The sequence below is a fragment of the Suncus etruscus genome, chromosome 7, assembly GCF_024139225.1.
Source record: "Suncus etruscus isolate mSunEtr1 chromosome 7, mSunEtr1.pri.cur, whole genome shotgun sequence".
NCBI classification, from domain to species: Eukaryota; Metazoa; Chordata; class Mammalia; order Eulipotyphla; family Soricidae; genus Suncus; species Suncus etruscus.
In genome coordinates this window covers 24,092,462-24,115,540 of record NC_064854.1, presented here as the reverse complement: position 1 = coordinate 24,115,540, position 23,079 = coordinate 24,092,462, and the positions used below count along the sequence as shown (strand labels likewise).

At 41.5% G+C, this 23,079-nt stretch overlaps 1 protein-coding gene and 1 non-coding gene across 2 annotated transcripts in view; one reads left to right on the top strand and one right to left on the bottom strand.

Annotated features, from left to right (window-relative positions):
* Positions 1-3,421: 3,421 nt before the first annotated feature.
* Positions 3,422-23,079, top strand: part of NSUN6 (NOP2/Sun RNA methyltransferase 6) — a 36,080-nt gene continuing 16,422 nt past the window's right edge. The window contains exons 1-5 of the mRNA XM_049777796.1: positions 3,422-3,560; positions 4,618-4,773; positions 9,932-10,011; positions 18,109-18,218; positions 18,889-19,042. Coding sequence (XP_049633753.1) covers positions 3,486-3,560; positions 4,618-4,773; positions 9,932-10,011; positions 18,109-18,218; positions 18,889-19,042 — 575 coding nt within the window. The 5' untranslated portion in view covers positions 3,422-3,485. The remainder of the gene's footprint in view (positions 3,561-4,617; positions 4,774-9,931; positions 10,012-18,108; positions 18,219-18,888; positions 19,043-23,079) is intronic.
* Positions 8,922-9,054, bottom strand: LOC126014730 (small nucleolar RNA SNORA51). The gene has a single exon (XR_007497729.1). It is a non-coding gene; the product is annotated as a small nucleolar RNA SNORA51 (small nucleolar RNA).

Here is a 23,079-nt window from a genome sequence, read left to right as displayed (position 1 = left end):
CTATATTACTGTGGAAAAATGTGATGTTGGTTTTAGAAGCTAGGTTATGGCAGGAGTGTGGTTTCATGACAAAATTCATAACTCACATACATGAGGCCTGGGTTCTAATCCCTAGCACTGCCAAACAAAAGGGGAGGGAGGAACCCAGATAGCTAGGTATTTATCCTATTTCTTTTTTTTTTTCTTTTTCTTTTTCTTTTTTTTTTTCTTTCTTTTGGTTTTTGGGCCACATCGGGTGATGCTCAGGGGTTACTCCTGGCTGTCTGCTCAGAAATACCTCCTGGCAGGCACGGGGGACCATATGGGACACGGGGATTCGAACCAACCACCTTTGGTCCTAGATCAGCTGCTTGCAAGGCAAACACCGCTGTGCTATCTCTCCGGGCCCTTATCCTATTTCTTGAGATTAATTGTGAGGCCAGGGAGTGGGAGCCTTCTCTGAAGAGAATGTTCACCAGTTCCCCAGACATACAATCAATTAATCTTTGATAAAGGTGCAAGAAATGCAAAATGGGCCCAGGAAAGCCTCTTCAACAAGTGGTGTTGGGGCAACTGCTCTGCCACTTGCGAAAAAGTGAATACAGACCTCCATCTAACACCATACACAAAGGTCAAATCCAAATGGATTAAGAACCTGGATATCAGACCTGAAACCATAGGTATATTGAACAACACATAGGTAAAATATTCCATGACATCGAGACTAAAAGCATCTTCAAGGCGGAAACAGCACTCTTCATACACGTGGAAACAGAGATAAACTGATGGGACTATACTAAGCTGAGAAGTTTCTGCACCTCAAAGGAAACAGTACCTAGGATACAAAAGCCACCCACAGAATGGGACAAACTATTCACCCAATACACATCAGACAAGAGGATAATATCTAAGATATACAAGGCACTGACAAGACTTAACAAGAAAAAAAATCTAACCCCATCAAAAATTGGGAAGAAGAAATGAACAATTTCTCAAAGACAAAATACAAATGGCCTAAAGGCACATGATAAAATGTTCCACATCACTAATTATCGGGGAAATGCAAATCAAAACAACAATGAGCTACCATCTCACACCACAGAGACTGGCACACATCACAAAGAACAAAAATAATATGTGCTAGTAGGGATGTGCAGAGAAAGGAACTTTCATTCACTGCTGGTGGGAATGCCATCTAGTATAGTCCTTATGGAAAACATTATGGAGATTCCCCCCAAAAAACTGAAATTGAGCTCCCATATGATCCAGCTATACCACTCCTCAGGATATACCCTAGGAACACAAAACTGCAATACAAAACCCCCTTCCTCACACCTATTCATTGCAGCACTATTTACAATAGCCAGACTCTGGAAACAACCAAGATATCCTTCAACAGATGAAAGGCTAAAGAAATTGTGGTACATATATACAATGGTACACAATGGAATATTATGCAGCCATCAAGAGAGATGAAGTCATAAAGTTTTCCTATACATGGATGGACATGGAAACTATTATGCTGAGTAAAATAAGTCAGAGGGAGAGAGACACACACAGAATAGTCTTGCTTATCTATGGGTTTTAAGAAAAATAAAAGACATGATTGTAATAATGCCAGAGATGAGGACCGGAAGGACTGGCTCACGATATGAAGCTCACCTCAAAGAGGGATGAGTACAGTTAGAGAAATAATACATGACAATGTTAATGAGTGAGAGAAGTAGAGTGCCTGTTTCGAATACAGGCAGGGGGTATGGTAGAAGGAAGATGGGGGGCATTGGTGGTGGGAATGTTACACTCGTGGAGGGGAGTGTTCTTTTTGTGACTGATAACCAACTACAGTCATGTTTGTAATCACAGTGTTTCAGGGGTCCTCAAACTTTTTAAACAGAAGGCCAGTTCACTGTCCCTCAGACCATTGGAGGGTCTGACTATAGTAAAAACAAAACTTATGAACGAATTCTTATGTACACTGCATATATCTTATTTTGCAATGAAGAAACAAAACAGATACAAATACAATATGTGGCCTGCAGGCCATAGTTTGAGGACCACTGGAAAGACATTTTAAATAATAAACTTCTCAAAAAACAGATCTTGCATGTACCTAACTAGTTTAGGCCCAGCATCATATGACCTCACCAGTATCACTGAGTATAACTATTGAGGCACTCAGTATTACAGATATCACACTGCAAGATCCCAAACAGTTTCTGGGTGACCCAGCTGGGTCATGACACTGCCAAGACAGGACCCAAGAAGCATACATCCTTGAACCACAGAACTAGCCTTTCTACCTGGATATTACCAGAAGTGTTTCCCAGCCTGCAGAGCACTATTTGGTAATTTCTCTCCAAATATTAACAATAAAAGTATATAAGAAAACATATTTTCTGTATGTATGTGCACACACGTATAGGTACAGATAGGGCATCATCATTATTCATTCTTCCATGTATAAACATAGATAGTTCTTAAGGCATGGCTCTTGTGAATAGTTTTGCAACAAACATGGGAATTTAGAAAAAAAAAAAAAGAGAGAGAGAGAAAATGATAACCAGCTTGTGGTTGTGGGGCTTTAATGTCTGGAGTTAAAATACTTTTTTTAAGTCATTCATTAATTGAAGTCAGAGCAGCCTGCCAGTGAGACAGATGGTGGCTAAGATCAGGAAATCAGAGATAACTTTTCTGGGGGGAGCCATCTGATAATGCTCAGGGCTTACTCCTGCCTCTACACTCATAATCACTCCAGGGAGGTATACAGGAATCGAACTCGGGCATCCTATATACAAGGCCAACGCTTATCCCACTGTAAAGCCCTGAAAAATCAAGAGGCTCTCAATGAACCCAGATCCCCTTTCAAGGCGCTCCTTCCCGGGTCAGGGGGTTGGCTGAGTAGCACCCCATCAAGCAGGCAGCCACACCTTCATCCTAATCCCACAACATTGGCCCATTTTCCCGGCCTCCCAGGAGCACTGTGGGCGATACAGCCACAATCCGACTCTCCCAATGTAGTGTCCTAAAGTGAGTCCAGAAGTCGTTGCTGAGAAACGGCGGTGTTTGACGTCACGGGCACTGCGGCTGCGGATTGGGTCGGGGGAGGGAGGCGGGCCGTGTCGCAGGAAGTGACGGCTGTCTTATGCGCCGGAAGTGACGTAATTCGAAAGCGCCTTTTAAGGCGCCGGCGCCGCGGGAGCAGATTGGAAATTGAGGTTCTGTAGTAGTGGGTAGTGGCGGTGCCGGCTCGGCTCAAGTGTAAGCTCGGCCCAAACCTGACCACTTGGTTCCTCTACGACGTGGCGGTGCCTTCCCGGAGCCGCGTGGTAGGAGTTCTGAGACAGGAGTGGTGGAGACGCCGTTCTAGAAGGGCGGCCGGGCTAAGCGACCATGGGCCCCGCCATGCCCAGTTGACCCAAAGCTCTGCGAATTTCCTGGGCATCTGGGCCCGCGTTGGGTGCTCGTTCATCAGTCATTGGCTAGGCGACCAAGAAGGATTGCTGAACATGTCTTTTTTCCCTAAAATATCTCTGAGGCCTGAGGTGGAAAACTATCTCAAAGAGGGCTTTGTGAATAAGGAGGTAGGTCAGAGATCCATGTCAGATCGTGTCCCCCAAATTGAAGAGATTCACACGCTGGAGCGGATTAGAAAGTCCTAAGAGGAGGGAGACACAGTCAGCTGGGTGCAGGGGTTCATTCATGCTATTTCGGGGGTACAATCCCATCTTCAGGATATACTTTAGCCTTTTGATCCGCCTCCCCTAATCCCCATCTAAGAGGAAATCAATTTTTTTTAGCTATGGTCCTATTTTGAGGGTATCGAGTAGGGGCGACCACAGCCGGCCATGCATAGGGCTTCCTCTTGACTATAGTATTCAAGAGCTCTTTTCTGGAGACTTTATGGGGTGCTTGGGGTCAAACCCGGGTCAGCTGCCTGCAAGACAAGAGCCCGACCCGATGGACATCGCTGAGGTCCTGTGGTATACTTAGTGGGAAGAGAAAACCTTATGTGCATGGACCTTATTTTCTGAGCATTTGGGTGGAAAAGAACTTACAGCACCTAGAAAAGAAGTTCTAATTTGTGGCAATTGCCACTAGTGCTTGGTGATTTCTGTACCTTTATCAGCTGTTTTTTTCCCCCAGTTATTTTTCAGTTTGTTTTTTGTTTTGTTTTGGTATCACACCCGGCCATGTGCAGAGGTTATTGCTGGCCTGCACTCAGGAATTAAATCCCGATGGCCTTAGAACCTAATGGGATGCCAGGGATAGAGTCTGGGTCACTCATGTTTAAACTAAATAGATACCTTAGAGACTATACTACAGCTTTGGCTTCGGCCCTTCCTCCCAATTTTAATGGTGAAAATAGAGGAGAATACAGTGGATCCAAATTGACATAACAATAAAGTGACCATGCAGAAACCTGAAGCTAAGAAGAATGACAAGTTCATATAAGCACGTGTTTGAAGCCTCAGGCTTCTAGCTTGCTAACCTGGTGTCATAATTTGATTTTTCTTAAGAGTGGAAAACTTGAGTCTGGTCAAAAATAACTATAGAGGGTTTCCGGGTATTAATTGTGGAATAAGGTCAGTGACATTCAGAGTAAGTCTTCAACGTTTTAATGTATTCATTTCTCTTCAGATTGTATCAGCTGGAGGTAAAGAAGAGGCAGAAAGGAAGTTTGAAACTCTGCTAAAGCACTTGTCACACCCGCCAGCATTCACAACTGTCAGAGTAAACACACATTTAGCCTCAGTACAATATGTGAAAAATTTGTTATTTGATGAACTCCAGAAGGTTTGTGCCCATTTTTTGTCACCATATGTATAGATATATCTATATTATAGAGATCATGGTATGTAGCTAATTCTCCATGTTCAAGGGACATTTGTTCCAGTACCTATCTTGGACCCCCAAGTCCTCAGATGTTTAAGTCCTTTTTGGGGTCTTAGTTGCCTTCTCATTAAAATACATGAGAAGGGCCAGAGAGATGCTCTAATGGGTGAGAGTATATACACAGCATTCAGGGACCCAGGCTTTATTGCCAGGCATGGAACCTTGAGCACGCATCAGAGTGATTGCTGTTGTGACTCCAAGACAAAATGACAAAATACAGGTGAGGTCAGTTCTAACTCTGATTTTGCAGTAAATATCCTAATCACTAACTAAATTAAATGCAAAGTGCAGATACAAACAGCTCTCATGTCTATTATGAGCTGTGTTATTAGTTTATTTTGATCTGCAATTTTTACTATGTAGATTTCTTCAAAAGTCTCCTGATACTTGGATCAAGAGCCATAGTACAGCAACCAGGGCATTTGCCTGGCATGTGACCAATCAGAGTTTGCTTCCTGCTTCCTATATAGACCCCTGAGCCCACCAGAAGTGATTCCTACACTTGATCTTAGCCAAAAGGCTGAGAAGCGGGGCTGGAGAGATAGCATGGAGGTAAGGCGTTTGCCTCTCATGCAGAAGGTCATCGGTTCGAATCCCGGCGTCCCATATGGTCCCCCATGCTTGCCAGGAGCGACTTCTGAGCGTGGAGCCAGGAGTAACCCCTGAGCACTGCCGGGTGAGACCCAAAAACCAAAAAAAAAAAAAAAAAAAAAAAAAAAAAAAGGCTGAGAAGCGATTCAGAAGTGAGTCCTAAGTGCAGAGCCAGGAAGTTACCCTTGCACACAGCAAGTTGTGGCAGCAAAACAAAACAAAATTTGATTTCAGTTTTGAATTAAAATCCAGAATGTGGAGAAAGTGGAACTTATATATTTTAGCGGGATCAAATGATTATCTCTTATTAATATAGTTTGGCAGCTTCTAGTGTTAAACATAAGCCCAGCAATTCCACTTTGAGGTTTCTACCCAAAAGAAATGAAAATGTCCACACAGATGCTTTAATGTCATTCTTAGCAGCTCATCATAACCTAAAGGAAGAAACTTTCTAAATGTCCACTATATGTTGAATAAAGATAGATACTGTGATTTATTCATTACAGTAAAGGTAACAGGACTTTGTGCAGGTTGCATGGCTAAACCTCTGAAACCTGGGTTTAAGTGTTGGAAGCCAGTCTGCTCTGCATGTGGGAACCTGGGTTCATTCCCTGGCATGCATAGTCCTCTAAGCACAGCCAGGAGTGACCCTAAGTACTGCTGATTGCCACACTCACTTCTCAAATGACACTACATTATTCTGCTTGCATAAAATACCCAGAAAAGGCCAATTTATAGAAAAAGTAGATTGATAGTTGCTTGGAACCGGGTACAGGAACTGGATACATTTGGGCATAATGAACCTTTGTGTAGGGATGAAAAAAAAAAAACTGTATTGTACTTATTTAACATTATTTTACATTTAGTGAAAAATCCTTTAATTGTGCATTTTCAATGGGCACACTTTATGGTTTGTACTTATCATCACTCATGTTGCTGTGCACCCCTCCCAGTGTTCAACAGCTGCTCCTATATTGGTACTGAGGAGGTCACTCCCAACAGTGGGTAGGACCTTGTAGGACTAGGATTGAACCTGGACTTCCATTTCCAAAGCATGTTCTCCCCCTTTTGAAGCTATTTTCTGGGCCTTAAAAGGTAGTTTTCAAAAGTGGATTGGGAAGAGTCAGGAGTTAGTACCAAGGTGTTTGCTTTGCATGCAGCTGACCTGGTTTCCATCCCTAGCACCCCATCTGGCCCATTGAGCCCCATCAAAAGTAGTCCCTGAGCTCAGAGCCACCACTGGGGTATCTCCCAGACTCCAAAACAAAACAAAAAATATAGCAAGGGACTGTATAGATATAAGGGTTTTCTTCCTTTTCCGTGTTTGCAACCTACCCTGATAGGAATATGACATGGCATATGGTTCCCCTGCTTGTGCCAGGAGTAATTTAACCACCCAGCCCACAAATAAATTTAAAAGTGAAATGGAGCAGAAACAGTAAAAGGAGGTGCTAGGTTTAAAAAGTTTATTTGCATTCTGTGAACATCTGTACATGTATGGATTTGTGAAGTTTTATTTCTGTATCTTATTTTTCATAAGCTTCAGAAGAAAACCCTTGACTTAATGAGGTTTATCACTATCAGATGTCAAGTATTCCTTCAGATTTTTCTTTTTCCCTGTTTTGGGACTACCTCCTACAGTGCACAGGTACCATTCCTGATGATTTTCAGAGGACAATATGTACTGTGGATTGAACTGGTGTGCAGTGCAGGTGCCTTGCCACTGATATTTTCTTTAGCCTCTCAAATATTTTTTTCCTCAAATACTTCTGTAGGAAGTCATACTGATGAACAGAAGTAAATGAGAAAATGTATCATTTAGGGGCCAAAGAGATAGTACAGTGGGTACTGCACATGACTGATCCAGTTTTGATCCCCCGGGTCCCAGAGTAACCTGGAGCCTGTGATTTTTTTTTTTCTTCTTTTTTTTTTTTTTCTGGTTTTTGGACCACAGCTGGCCTTGCTCTGGTCTTCTGGCTATGCACTCAGAAATTACTCCTGACTGGCTCCAGGGACCATATGGGATGCTGGGGATTGAAATCAGGTCGGCTGAATGCAAAGCAAATGCCCTACTCTCTGTTAGTGCTCTGCCCTGCCAAGAGTGATAGTTAAAAACAAAGCCAAGGATAGCCCCAAAACAAATATCATCTACTTGAAAAATTTGTCATTGTCTGGCTATTGTAAGTCCATCAAATAATGACTAAGTGTGAAGGAAAAGTTCTAAATGAATGTGTTTACTCCCGAATCCTTTTACTGGGGGCAGCAGAATCTGGGCTAACTTTTAACCTGATAGAAATATATTTTGCTTTCTGAAATACAATTATATTTTTCCTTGTCAACTAACAGAAATAAGTTGATTTTAGATGAGATCTTCTTGGTGGTGTATGGATATTACAGGAAGAAGTTCTCACCTTAGCTATTTCACAATGTGTTTGAGCTCTGAAGAACTGATACTTTCTGCTAGAGCTAGATTAGTTTCCAGATATTTTGCATGATCAATGCCTGCTATCCAACCTACTCTTCATTCTGCTTTCCTGAGCTGTTCAGTCATTCTTCCTGCAGTTCTTACTTTGAAACCCCACTTTCTGAAGGGACAAAAAAGTTCCTTGCTGATTTCAGTGATGTGAATATTCTGCTGTGGTTGTTTTCAGGGCACTGGTGGAAACATGGAGCTGTGACATGATACAGAGTTGGGTTTTAAGAGACAGTATTGGCTGGGCCCCAGTACTTCTACCTCTGGCCCTGCATCGTTTTCTTGTCTGAAAGCTGTGGAGGACAAATATCCTGAGGATCCTGACCCTCCACCATGAAACACCTCTCCTTATCAAAACTGACACAGCAGGGGCTGGAGAGATAGTACAGTAAAAGGGCATTTGCCTTGTATACAGCTGACTCAGGACAGAAGGTGGTTAAATTCCCAGCTTCCCATATGGTCCCCCGAGCCTGCCAGGAGCAATTTTTTTTTTGGGGGGGGTCACATCTGGCAGTGCTCAGGGGTTACTCCTGGCTCTACGCTCAGAAATCACTCCTGGCAGACTCAGGGGACCATATGGGATGCCGGGATTAGAACCACCGACCTTCTGCATGCAAGGCAAATGCCTTACCTCCATGCTATCTCTTTGGTCCCACCAGGAGCAATTTCTGAGAGGAGAGCCAGGAGTAACTCATGCGTGCAGCAAGGTGTGACTCAAAAAAATAAAAAACTGACAGTATTCCAAGCTTGCTAGTGTCTAGTAGACAACATTTGCTGATCTCAGTAATGTTGAATGTCAACCTGCAATGACCTGCTTAGAAGCTTTTCTTGTCATTTTGTTTTGTGGTGCTGGGGGTTAAACTTAGGGACTCACAGGTGCATAGCATGTGCTCCACCACTCATTGACATCCCTAATCTCAGATGTTTTCCTTAAGGGTGTCAAACACAGTTCTGTCTTGGGTATTTTCCTTTTTTTTTTTTTTTTTTTTGTCCCCCAATTCACAATACATACCCGGCAAGGGGCCTGTGTTGAGGTGTATATGGGGTGCCTTTACTGTACCTCCTCTTTCTATACAGCCAGTGTAAAGAACACAGCCTGTGGTAAGAATTGGGAGGCCTTATTTTATCTTTTATTTATTTTTTTCTTTTCTTCAGGGCAAACTAAAGTTGTTTTTTTTTTTTTTTTTTTTTTTTTTGTTTTTTTTAAGTAAGAATTCATTTAAAGGAAAAAATTGATTAACATAATAAGGTAAACTAATATAACATAATATAGTGACATAACATAACATATAATATAATTAATATAATAATAATACATGTAAGTCAAAGAAAGTTTCTGATTAAAAACACAATTTTCTTTTTTTTCTGTCTTGGGTATTTTCAAAGTGAATCACTTCAGGTGAAAATAGTTTGTATTTATAAAGCCATTTTTTTTTTTTTTTTTTGGCTTTTGGGTCACACCTGGCTCTGTACTCAAAAGTCGCTCCTGGCAGGCTCTGGGGACCATATGGGATGCCAGGATTCGAATCACCATCCTTTTGCATGCAAGGCAAACACCTTACCTCCATGCTATCTCTCCGGCTCTATAAAGCCATATTTTAAAGGAGTTGAGCATTATGAAGAAGTCAAGATGCTTTGAAATTCAATAATAGATGGGGTCAGAGAAATAGCATGGAGTTAAGGCATTTGCCTTGCATGCAGAAGGATGGTGGTTCAAATCCCGGCATCCCATATGGTCCCCCGAGCCTGCCAGGAGCGATTTCTGAGCTCTTAGCCAGGAGTAACCCCTGAGTGCTGCCGGTGTGACCCAACCCTCTCCAAAAGAAATTCAATAATAAAAAAGTCATAGTTTCTAATTCTTAGATTTAAAAAAAAATATCCCATAAAAGCATGTGCTTTGAGGTTATGATACTGAAAAGCTCTGCAAGTTGAACTGTTGAACTGTATCAGCTTTGTTGCTTGCTTTAACAGCAGTTGTTGTGTTGCTCTTAACAGCAGTATAATGGTTTCAGCGTTCCTATACTGGATCACCCAGACCTTCAGGATGTCCTGCTTATTCCTGTAATTGGACCAAGGTAATGGTCGCACTTTCAAATTATTCTAAATAGAGATTTGTCATAAGTTCGTTCTTTCTTGTCACCGTTTTTTTTTTTTTTTGATAATAATGTTTCTCCATTTTTAGCAAAAATCAGGAATTCACAAATTCATAAGTGGCTTCATATTTCATGATGGAAAAGATGATAAGAGAAGACTCAGAATGGCCTTCCCACCCTTGAGAACTTTTAGGAGACACATTCAATGGTGCCAGAGCTTAATCCTCACTCTGTGCTCAGGGTTTAATCCTGGTGGGGCTCAGGGAACCATATCAAGTGTTGGTATTGAGGTTTACCACATACAATGCAAGTACTATATCTCTGGCTTTAGAATAGTTAATTTTTTTATTTATTAGATGTAGATATTGATTATTTTTTGCTTTTTAAGAAGCTTCCTTGTATTTTTTTAGATTGTTATAACTGTTTTTAGCTACAATAAAAATATAAAGCACATAAATATTATCTAGTATGTTTAAAAATGTTAAATTCATTCATAATTATGAGAAATTACTGTGTATTTGAACAAATCATGCAGTTTTCTACTTATTTACATATTTTAAAAGTATATATTTAGAAAAATTTAAATACCCTGAATATAATGAGTGTTCTATTTCTGAGCAACAAAAGTCTCTAGTTATAGGATAATTTTTTTTATACCTGTAAGAGTTATAGTAAAAGTATAAAGTAATTTAGTGGCTATTAGTGGATTAGAGATACAATAAATTATGGGTTATTCATGCAGAGGTCCTCAAACTTTTTAAACAGGGGGCTAGTTCACTGTCCTTCAGACTGTTGGAGGGCCAGATTATAGTAAAAACAAAAATTATGAACAAATTTCTTTTTTTTTTTGTTTTTTTGTTTTTTGTTTTTTGGGCCACACCTGGCATTTGCTCAGGGATTACTCCTGGCTGTCTGCTCAGAAATAGCTCCTGGCAGGCACAGGGGACCATATGGGACATCGGGATTCGAACCAACCACCTTTGGTCCTGGATAGGCTGCTTGCAAGGCAAACACCGCTGTACTATCTCTTCGGGCCCATGAACAAATTTCTATGCACACTGCATATATCTTATTTAGAAGTGAAGAAACAAAATGGGAATAAATACAATATGTGGCCTGCGGGCCATAGTTTGAAGACCCCTGATGTAGAGGAATATTATTTTGGCTTTGATGTAGGAGAATTATATATGCAAATAAAAGTGTTGTGTGTAATTATCAAAGCATGTTGCTATGTGTATGATAATTACTCTTGGGGGTGGGAGAAGAATTCCATACCCAGCTGTATTACAGGCTTATTCTAGGTTCCCCCTGGCTTATTTCTGTCTCTCTGCTTAGGGATTTTCCCTGTTTGGAGCTCAGAAATATATGTTGTGCTGCGGATCAAACGCAAGTTTACTGTGTCCCCTGCTGTGGACGTGTTGCTGCGTCCCTAAGCAAAACCTTCATAGGGTCCGAGAATCTTTACGAGGAGAAAGCAGGCACATGAGGCGGACGGATATGAAATATGAAATAATGATACCACACGCAGTATGTGTGGGGTCAACACCTTTCTGGCAAGAGTGCGACAAATTTAATCTTCAGGCAGGGGAGTATATAAAGGGAAAAAGAGGCAGTGGTAACATGAAAGGAATGTAATATACATTGTTTGATTTTAGAACAAATACACATAGCATTAGGTGGTTTGTAATCTTAGAATAGAATAGGTTTCAATTAGGAGTTAGAGGATAAAAGGAAGGCTAAATTCTTACATATCAAAGAAGTTTCTGGCCTTAGGTGTCATTAAGAGATGTAAATTAAGGGATAGCAGGAATCCTGGTTTACTCCTGATAACAAATATTCTTTTTTTTTTTTGGTTTGGTTTTATGGGCCACACCCGTTTGATGCTCAGGGGTTACTCCTGGCTAAGTGCTCAGAAATTGCCCCTGGCTTGGGGGAACCATATGGGATGCTGGGGATCAACCGAGGTCCTGATCCTTGGCTAGTGCTTGCAAGGCAGACACCTTACCTCTAGCGCCACCTCGCAGGCCCCAACAAATATTCTTAACCTGAGGGCTAAGACCCACTTCCTATGATCTGGTAATAGAAAGAGAGTAACACTAAAGAAAGGGGTACAGAATATACCTAGTAAAATAATCTAATTCTACACTGACCAAACCTGTTTGCAAGCAGGTATTCAAAGTGACAGGGAGAGTCCCCAAGGCAGAAATCATGCTGCTGCTGTTGATGTTCAAAGGCAGGGAGAGAAGACCATTGTCTTGAAGATGCTATGTTTTGACTTGGCCTTGGGAAGTAAAAGCCTGACAGAAAGACAGGTAGCTGGTGAGCTTTGAGTTGCAAATATACTAAGCCAGCAGGGAACTTCTAGCAGCTTGCTTTGGTACTGAAATTCCTTTGTCTTTTTTTTTTTTTGGTTTTTGCGCCACACCTGGCAGTGCTCAGGGGTTACTCCTGGCTGTCTGCTCAGAAATAGCTCCTGGCAGGCACGGGGGACCATATGGGACACCAGGATTCGAACCAACCACCTTTGGTCCTGGATTGGCTGCTTGCAAGGCAAACACTGCTGTGCTATCTCTCCGGGCCCTGAAATTTCTTTGTGAGTGCAGAAAAGCTAAGGCCGAATTTCTGTAGTAGAAAAGGAGACAAAAATCAAATAAATAAAAGTAAAGAGATATATGATGTCACAGCCATGTCAGAAATATAGCCAGCAATCCACGCAATGGTCAATGATTGAGTTCTTCAAACAGGCCTTCTGGCAGATATTTCTTGGGAGGAAAATTAGGCACTGCACCAGGAAGGCCAAAAGCCATGTCTGGTGCATGCTTCCTTTTGTGGGTGGTGACAATTCCCGAATCACATTTTTTCTCATTAAAAAACATAAATAACTACACATATTTGTGCTAAAGTTTGGTGGGGGGGATAGCTTAATGAGTAACAGGGCTTAATTAGAGGAGGAGAAAGAAGCTCAAGTTTTCTGGGGATGAGCACATGTTTTGCACTTGAACAATTTCTTTGAGATTTTCAATGTGAAACTTGCTTACAACGAAATGCCATTTGCTGAGCTCGTGTACATTTAAACAGCAGCAAAGCCAACACTCAACATATCAAGATGTTGACCTGTTTCCCTTACCTCAAAACGTTTTCTGCACCTGCTCTACCAGTAAACCAGGGTTTTGGTTTCTCTCATCTTGTCAGTGTTAAAGGAAGCAGATGACAGTTCATAAACACAGGTCTTTTGTATGCTTCTAATAAGAACACAGAATTGCAGGTTTTTTTTCTTGGCCATTTTTCCTGTTAAAAAGTACTCTTAATTTTTAGCTGTATGTTGTATTTTATAAAAGAAACTTTTATAATTGGTTTCTTTATAAAAGTCAGACATAGGGGCCGGAGCAATAGCACAGCAGTAAGGCATTTGCCTTGCACGCAACCAACACAGACGGGTGGCGGTTCGAATCCTGGCATCCCATATGGTCTCCCCAGCTAGCCAATGGTGATTTCTGAACACAGCCAGGAGTAACCCCTGAATGCCATCGGGTGTGACCCAAAGACCAAAAACAAACAAAAAGTCTGAACTTGGATCAGATATTTTCTAGACTCTCAGCACAGATACTGGAAATTATGCTGATGTGCATTTATACCTGCAGTTTTGTCCCTCCCAGTGTTAGAGATCCAGGATTGAATATGTAGAGGTGTGCTTTTCTGCTGAGCCATGTCTCTGGTCTTATGGGGGTACTCAATGTAAGAAAAAAATATTTTTCAGTTTTTATTTATTTGGAATGGGGATAGGACCTTATCAGTGTGTGCTCCTAGGAGTCACTCCTTGCAGTGCTCAGGGAGCTATAGGTGGTGCTAAGGCTGGAATCAGGGCCAGCTGCTTGCAAAGCCCTACATTATTAGAAAGGAATATGACTTGTCTGATTATGTTTTATAGCATGCTTTCTTTTGATTTTAGTTTTGGTTTTGGTTTTGGTTTTTGGGCCACACCCGGTGACGTGACTCTTAGGGGTTACTCCTGGCTCTGTGCTTAGAAATTGCTCTTGGCAGGCTCAGATCGAACCAGGATCTGTCACGAGTTGGGCACGTGCAAGGCAAACGCCCTGCCACTATCTCTCCAGCCCCTCTAGCATGTTTTCTTTTTGTTTTTTGTTTTTGGGCCACACCTGGTGACACTCAGAGGTTACTCCTGGCTATGAGCTCAGAAATCGCTCCTGGCGGGGGTGGGGTGGGGTGGGGGGGGACTTTATGGGACACCTGGGGATGGAACCACAGCTCGTCCTAGACAGGCTAACACACACAAAGCAGGTACTTTACCTCTTGCACCACCACTCTGGCTCCAGCTAGCTAGCATGCTTTCTTAAAGGTTGTATTGTGTACGTTTTCCCATGATATATGTAAGTTCTCATACCTGGCATTGCTTCTAATAAGAATGGGATTATTCTTGAGTCTGCATTCAAGGATTATTTTTTTTATTTGTTTTGTTTGGGGGCCACACCCAGTGTTGCAGGGGTTACTCCTCTCTCTGCTCATATATTGTTCCTGGCAGGTTTGGGGGACCATATGGGATGCTGGGGATTGAACCTGAGTCTAGGTTGTCTGTGTGCAAGGCAAATGCCCTACCCTGTGTTATCACTCCAGCTGGCCCTAGGGATTATTCCTTTGGGGTGGTGGCTTTTATGGGGTACCAGGAATCAAACCTGCGTTTACCTGCCCTCTATCCTATTGCTTTAGCTCCAGCTAGTGTATTTTAATCATTGAGTTTAATCTTTCTCAACTCTGTTGATAAACATTTAACTTCTGTTTTTGCTTTGCGCCAAATGTGTTTTGAACATTTGTGTGTTCAAGTCTCCAAGACTAAATTTGGCATTATGTAGAATTAATGGTTTAGAGATCTGAGCATATCTGAGTAACAGACAATTTTACATGGTAAAAATTTTACCTCTGTTTCCAGCATTTTATCAAATTTTGCTTCCTCCATTCTTGCTAATAGTCATTTTAGTTCTTTTAAAATGTTACGATGCTTTAGGTATTTTCTATGCTTTTACCTCACCTTAATCATTTTTTTCATGGGGCCGGAAAGATAGCACAGCAGTAGGGTATTTGCCTTCATGTGACCAACCTGGGATGGACCTGCAGACCTGGGTTCGATTCTCGGCATCCCACGTGGTCTCCTGAGCCTGCCAGGAGTGATTTTTGAGCAGTCAGGAATAATCCTTGAGCATCACCGGATGTGACCCAAAAACCAAAAAGAAAAAAATTTTTTCATGTTGTTAATTGTAGTGATCTAAGCTATTTAACAGAACATTAATTAAACTGTCAAACAATAATCTATATGAAAGTATTAAAAGTTCGTTTATAATTGTAATTTCACTTACCTACTCTTCATTTCTAAAAGATGTGAGTCAGTTCTTTTAGTGTTTTAAATTTATCACTTTCATTATGCCTTTGGATTTTCCACTGTGAAAAATAAGGAAATCCTTACTCTTAAAATTTCCCTTAAGGCCCTTCCAACCTGTTTTGTTTTTGTTTTTGGGTCACAAGGGCCAGTGCTCCAGGCTTACTCCTGGCTCTGCATTCTGGAATTAACCCTGGTGGGCTTGGAGAATAATATGGGTTGCTGGGGATGGAACCCAGGTTCACTGTGAGCAAGGCGAGCTCCACTCACTGTACTAATGCCCCAGCCTATCACCAGCCTATTTTTGTTAGCATTGTAAGAATGTGTTAACATTCTTATTCCAAATGCACAGTTCAAATGGATGGGTGGAACTTATTTTCTGTACTTATTTTCTGAGTTCTTTATTCTGATTAATATCTTGTTAAGTGTTCTATTTTTTTATTTTTTGTATTCTTTTAGTATTATCTATTTAAGCACCATGATTACAAACATGTTTGTAGTTGGGTTTTAGTTATAAAAAAGAACATTCCCCTTCACCAGTGATTTTTAAAATTCGAACATTTGCCCTCTTCAAGGAGTGTCTCAGTTTAGGTAGTTGAGAATTGCCTTTTGCCTTTGTATTTGTTGATTTTATTTATTTATTTTTTTATTTTGGGGCCATACCCATCAGTGCTAAGAGATTACTCCTGGCAGGCTTGGGGAACCATATGGGTTGCTGGGGATCAAACCCAGGATCCCAGGTCAACTGCATGTAAAATAAACACCCTACCCACTGTGCTGGCCTCTGGCTTTGTTTATTTTAGTCATTTTAGGTCTTTCTTTCTGTCTTCTTTTTCTTTAGCAATTTTTGTTTGTTTGTTTGTTTTGTTTGTTTGTTTTTGAGTCACACTTGGCAGCGCTCAGGGATTACTTCTGGCAATGAGCTCAGGTATCGCTCCTGGCAGGCTCGGAGGACCATATGGGATGCCAGGATTCGAACCATCGACCTTCTGCATGCAAGGCAAAACACCTTAGATATCATGCTATCTCTCCAGCCCCCCCTTTAGCAATTTTTAGTCATTACTTTTACAAGCTTACTACATTTAGAGCATGACACACAGTAGATTATGAAATCACTTTAACAGATTTTAGTGAACACTTAAAAATATGACATTTTTGTCACATTGCATTCATAGTTGATAAAATGGGTGATATGTGTATATGTATACTTATAAGATGGAGACAGTCTCTTTATTTTGAAGAGCTCTAAAATGTACAACTGAATGATTAAGAATGTAAGTGAAAAATTTAGGGATTTGAAAGAGTAACTGAAAGAGAATCACTCTCTTTGAGTTGGTTGACTTGGGAGACAAGATGTTTAGTCTTTAAATTTAGGGTGTTTATTTTTAACAGCAGGGCTTGAACCCAAGGAATTCAGTAAATCTGTGAAAGGGATTCTTTCTTTCTCTTGGATTTCTCTTGCCTTCACGAGTGTGCATATGTGTGCTGAACACACAGACAAAACACACAAACACAGAAAACACATAAAAAACTACAAGCAAAACAAAACAAAACCCAGACCCACAAAACTGAGATTGCAGAACTGGTTCCATACACTGAAAAGGTTTGGGTTTCAAATCCATACTTTCTCAAGTGGTTTTTTAAATCTAATAGCTTGAAAATTAACATAAAAGTTCTATGGCAGACCAATTCTGAACTGCTTGGTAACAGCAAGTCCAAACCATTCCAGAGTGGCCCATGTTCATTCATTTCAGGTCATATGCATTTCTCTTGGTTAAAAGCTGCACTTGAAATCAAATCATGAGAATCAGCTGATGGAAGAGTTTGAAGAACTAAGCATCCCAGTCTTCACCCTACATCCAGCTTCCAGTGGCCAAGTTATCTGTAGTAACTAATACTCATTTTGTTTAAAATGAGTTTTAATTTCAGTAGAAATCTAAACTAGAAAAGGCCTCAAGAGGGCAAAGGGTAGGCTAGACAAAGAATTCTGTTTATTTAGGCCACACCAGGCTTTGCTCAAGGATTACTTCTGACTCTGCTCAGAGATCATCACTCCTGGTGGAGCTGGGGGACCATGTGCAGTGCTGAGGATCAAACTTGGGTCTGCCCTGAGCCCTCAACTGAGCTCCTCTCTGCTTTTTCACTGACACCCCCCCTCCCATGCCACTCTATTGCTTTGCTTTTCTACTGGGCTCCCTTTTTCATTTTTTTTTCCTCAGTACCCATCTTATTTTTTTTGGGGGGGTGGGCATACCCTGTGACGCTCAAGGGTTAATCCTGACGCTCAAGGGTTAATCCTGGCTATGCACTCAGAAATTTCTCCTGGCTCGGGTTACCATACAGGATGCTGGGGATTGAACCTAGGTCAGTCCTGGGTCAGCCACATGCAAGGCAAATGCTCCAGCCCCTGTACCCATCTTCTTAAGAAAAATTTTTCTTATAAATAGTAGCTTTCCTTTTATGTATATATCCTCTTTACCCACACTCCATGCCAGGGATTGAGTACTGTCAGGAAAATACTACTTGAGCAACAAACACCTCCAGCTCCTTTTCCCCCTTCCCAATCTGTTCTTTAGTTGTATTGTCTTGGGAAAGTCAAAGGGATGATGTCCTCAGGGCAAGATGGAAATGTGGAGAAGGTTGGAGGTGTTGGAGGCCTGTTATTGTTTTCTCTTGTCATATGCCCAAAGGAAGAACATCAAGAAGCAGCCTTTTGAAGCCGTGGTTGGCGCCCAGTGTGGCAATGCGGTGCTGAGAGGTGCCCACGTCTATGTGCCAGGAATCGTGTCAGCCTCAGCACGTAAGTTCAGTATTTAGATACAAATATCCCAAAGCTTACATGAAATAACATGTAATGAATAAGTGATAATATTGTTAAATTATCACATATTCTCTTAATATACCTTTATCAGATAATTGCCAAGGTTTATGTGTAATGAAGCCTGTGAGGAAGTGATCTTAAAAGGATACACAATCAGGCATTTGTTTAAGGTGTTTTGCCAGTGTTTTTCTTTCTATAAGTAAATGGATTATTGGCGATTCAATAAAAAAGAAATGAAAAGTAAAAAAGAAAAAAGAAAAGGAAATGGATGTGATATTTGTTTAGAGAGATTTGGGGGAGGAAAACAGAGCAGTTAAGATTAAGCCCAAGATAACTATATATATGATGTCTTCTAGAAAATACTTGTTTTTGGGGAAAGAGTAACAAATAGAAGGTACCCATCCTTCTGCTTGACCAAACATTTCTGGCTCAGGTAGAGGTTTAGACTGCTTCTTTGTTTTCCTGGAGTGAGTAGACCTTCAGTTAGGAAATTAAAGCTGTTTTCTGTTTGGGAAACTGATTTAGCACAGCCAGAATAGACTGGAAACTCAACCCCTCCTTAATTCCACCTCTGTCTCACCTGGAGAGTTTTCCCTTTTCTTCTACCAAAGTCTAAAACACTAAAATGCAATTTTCCCTTTTTTACTAGTTATGAAAGCTGGAGATACGATTTCTGTGTACTCAGATATTAAAGGCAAATGTAAAAAAGGAGCAAAAGAATTTGACGGAACAAAAGTGTTTCTTGGAAATGGTGTTGCTGAAGTGAGCCGCAAGGAAATCTTCAGCGGGCTTCCGGAACTAAAGTACGTCATTTCGTGTTTGGAGGGAAATGGAAATTACTACCCTTTATTTTTTGTCTGGCTCAAGAATTTAGAGGGCCTGGAGAGATCTAGCAGGTAGGGCATTAACCTTGCACGTGGCCCTGCTGGGTTCAAACCCAACATCCCATGTGGTCCCCTGAGCACAACCAGGAAAAAGGAATAGCAGGGCCCGGAGAGATAGCACAGCAGCGTTTGCCTTGCAAGCAGCCAATCCAGGACCAAAGGTGGTTGGTTCGAATCCCGGTGTCCCATATGGTCCCCTGTGCCTGCCAGGAGCTATTTCTGAGCATACAGCCAGGAGTAACCCCTGAGCACCACCAGGTGTGACCCAAACCCCCCCCCAAAAAAAAAGGAATAGCCCCTGAGGCTGGTGTGATCAAGAACCCAAAAAGAACAAGAATTTTAGAGAGTATATCTAGTTTCATTGTAAGTCTGTGTGGAGGCCTTCAGTTTTTCAGAGGCTGAGCAGGAAGGATTCAGACAGGATACTTCAAGCCTTTTTTAAATAGAGTAGCCAGGGGCCTTATGACAAGCTGGGAGAGGGAGAAAGGAGAGAGAAAGAGACCAGGATAAGGTCAGATTGAGGGCCAGTTAAAAATGAATAGTTATTCAAAGTAAAGGAAAAGCAGTCCAAAAAGATAAAGCCAGTGGTCTGTCCAAATCAGGGAGAAAAACAGTAGAAACAGTTCCATCAGATTGCTTCTCAAACTGCCCTCTTGAAATTGCCACAACAACTCCTCCCCCTCCCCCCCCCCCCCCCCCCCCCCCGCAGCCCCCGCCTCACTGGCCGGGGGGCTGCTGTTCATACATAGCTCTAGCCAGCCAATAGCAGTATAACAGTTGACTAAGTCTTTCGTAAAGGGGCAGACCTATTTTATGTATTTTATGGCTGCCACTGGGGTGTTACAAGGGTAATACAGTAATGTAGGACAAGGCTTTGTATGGACCTTTTTTTTTTTTTGTATAATAACTAACCCTATTGTTTTGGAAAAAATAATTTTATTATTTTGTAATTTTCTGTGTTGTTGGAGAATAGTACTTGTTTAGGTAAAGGATGAATGAATCCAGTTAATATTTTTTTACATTCTAATTTTAAGAAAAGAACAATTTTAATAACAAATAGTTTTAATTTAAAATTAAATATTAACATGAAATGCCCTACCTGCTGTGCCAGTGCTCTGGCCCCTGGCCCCAGTACAATTAGTTCTTAATCATCTATGGCTGGTAGTTCTAACTTCATTTTTTTTCTTTTTTTTAATTTGTTTAATTTTGGGACACCCCTGGTGACGCTCAGGGGTTACTCCTGGCTATGCACTCAGAAATTGTTCAGAAATCGCTCTGGCTTGGGGTACCACACGGGACACCAGGGATTGAACCAAGATCCATCCTGGATCAGCCACATGCAAGGCATATGCCTGACCACTGCACCCTGTGTTATTTTGTTTTTTGGCTACACTCAAAATTACTCAGGAATGCTCAGTAATTCTTGGCTCTGCTCTGAAGAATTACTTGTGGCAATACTCAGAGGACCAAATGGAATACTGGGGATTGAACCCAGGTCAGTTACATGCAAGACAAACACCCTACCCAGGTTTTACATACATTTGTTAGCTATCCACTCTCTTTGACAGGCTATTCCCAGACTATTCTCAGACTATTCCCAGAGTTCTGGTTAGTTTCATAATTGCATGGTACATACCCTCTCTGCTGAATGTTGCCCCACCTCACTCACACCTGGCTGTTGAAACCAATGTTCTACGTTGAAGTTATTTGGCTCATATTGAAATGAAAACGTCTGATCAGCTTCCCCAATTCTAAATGTCAATAACTTCCAACTTCTGAAGATCTGCTTCCCCAATCCTAAATGTTAGTAACTTCCAGCTTGTAAAGATCAGCTTCTCCAGTTCTAAATTCCCCAGTTTTAACTTCCAAAGTGCCTAGACAGAGTTTACTCTTTGTGACTTTGAAGATGTATGTTCTCAAGCATTGCCTTGCTGCACAGTTTTTAGGAGCATTATTCAGAGGTTGGCAGGAGGCAAGGCTTATGTCTGTCCCCCTAATCCTCCACCCCCTACCCCTTTCCCATTATGGGGGAGAAAATGGGGCATGGGAAAGGAAAGTTTGGGTTGTTTGCATACCAACTTGCTGCATGGGGAGATATCACTGGCATTCGGCTGGTACCCCTTGCCTTCTCATACTGTCCCCTCACAGAACCTCAGTGATTATGTTTCTCTGGCTTTAGGTTTTAGGAGTTAGTCCTAGTGTTTGGGGTCACTATTGCCTTGCTAGGGATACACTTTGAAAAGGCTTGTGGAAGAGTCTTTGTTCAAAGCAGCTTTTTGCCTTTCATGGTTTCATCTATCTGGGTGATTATCTTTGGGTTTGTAATAGAGAATTGATACTTGGACTGAATCCTCCAGTGCACTGCTACTGATAAACTCTTCTTCATTCTCTTGTTTGATGTGGTAATTAGAATAACTGCCAGAAGACTTTTCTGAGTGGTTTTTCTTTGTGGTGGGAGGCAGCTATGTTTTAGAAACACTTCAAGCATGTAAACCTAGCAGTGTGGTCCTTGCTCTGCCTAAGTGAGGAAAGAGCACACATCCCTGCAGAGGATTACATGTTGGTGAATATAAATAGGCTCTGAGTAAAATTCTTCATGAAGGACCCCATCAAAATTTAATTTCTAGAAATGAAATTTAAACAACAACAAAAAAAAACACTCACCCCCCCAAAAGACTCCAGACAAAAAAATTTAATTATACTGTGAGTTTAAATTTCTCCCAAAGTAGAAATTTAAGCTAATCAGTTAGGAGTTTTCTTGGTCAGCTTATGGAAGGATACATTGACTAATCCTCTTGGCCAGAAGATTAGTGGATGGCTTTTCCCCATCCTTTTTCTGACTATAATAAACTTCCATTTTATATAACTTTTTTGTTTGTTTGTTTTTGGTTCACACCTGGCAGCACTCAGGTAGCAACCATCCTACATGGTGTATTTCTTTTTTTTTGTATTTTTGGGTCACACTCATTTGATGCTCAGGGATTACTCCTGGCTAAGCGCTCAGAAAACGCCCCTGGCTTGGGGGGACCATATGGGATACCTGGGGATCAAACCACGGTCCTTCCTTGGCTAGTGCTTGCAAGGCAGCCACCTTACCTCTAGTGCCACCTCTCCGGCCCCACATGCTATATTTCTGTCTGGTTCCAATATTCTCCATTGCTTTATGTAATACATAATACAAAATAACATTTTTTTTTTTTTGGTTTTTGGGCCACACCCGTTTGAAGCTCAGGGGTTACTCCTGGCTATGCGCTCAGAAATCACCCCTGGCTTGGGGGGACCATATGGGACACCGGGGGATCGAACCGCGGTCCATCTACTTGCAAGGCAGACACCTAACCTGTAGCGCCACCTTCCCGGCCCCACAAAATAACATTTTTGATGGGAAGGAGAAGTGGGAATTTTGGCCATACCTGGTGGCACTTGGAGGCAGGCAGCTCCCATTCTCTGAGCTCAGAGGTCATGCCACTAGTGGTGATTCATGGGCTTTGTGGTTCCTGGTATTGAGCTTTGGCCTGTCTGTAAAGTCTGTGCTGAGCTCTTTGAAATATTTCTCTAGCCTCAGCATGTAAAGGAACATGTAGGGCCAATGGGAAGAGTTCCTTGCATGATGAGATTCTGGGTTTATTCATGGCTCTGCAAAAACAAACAAACAAACAAAAAAAAACAACGTTGACTCAAATATTCTTTATCATTAATTAATTTATTTTTGTTTTGAGGGGTCGCTCCCAGTTGTACTCAGAGCTTACTCCTTCCTCTGAGCTCAGGGATCATGTCTCTCACAAAGCCCAGGGGACCTTACACAGCTCTGGGGATTGAGCTTGGGTAGGCTGCATGCAAGGTAAGCGTCTTATCCATTGTGCTATCTCATTGGCCCCCTTATTTTATAATTAAATATTGTAAAGATGATACACTTGTACTTGGTAGGGGTGGTAAGAAAGGAGCTCAGACCTGAG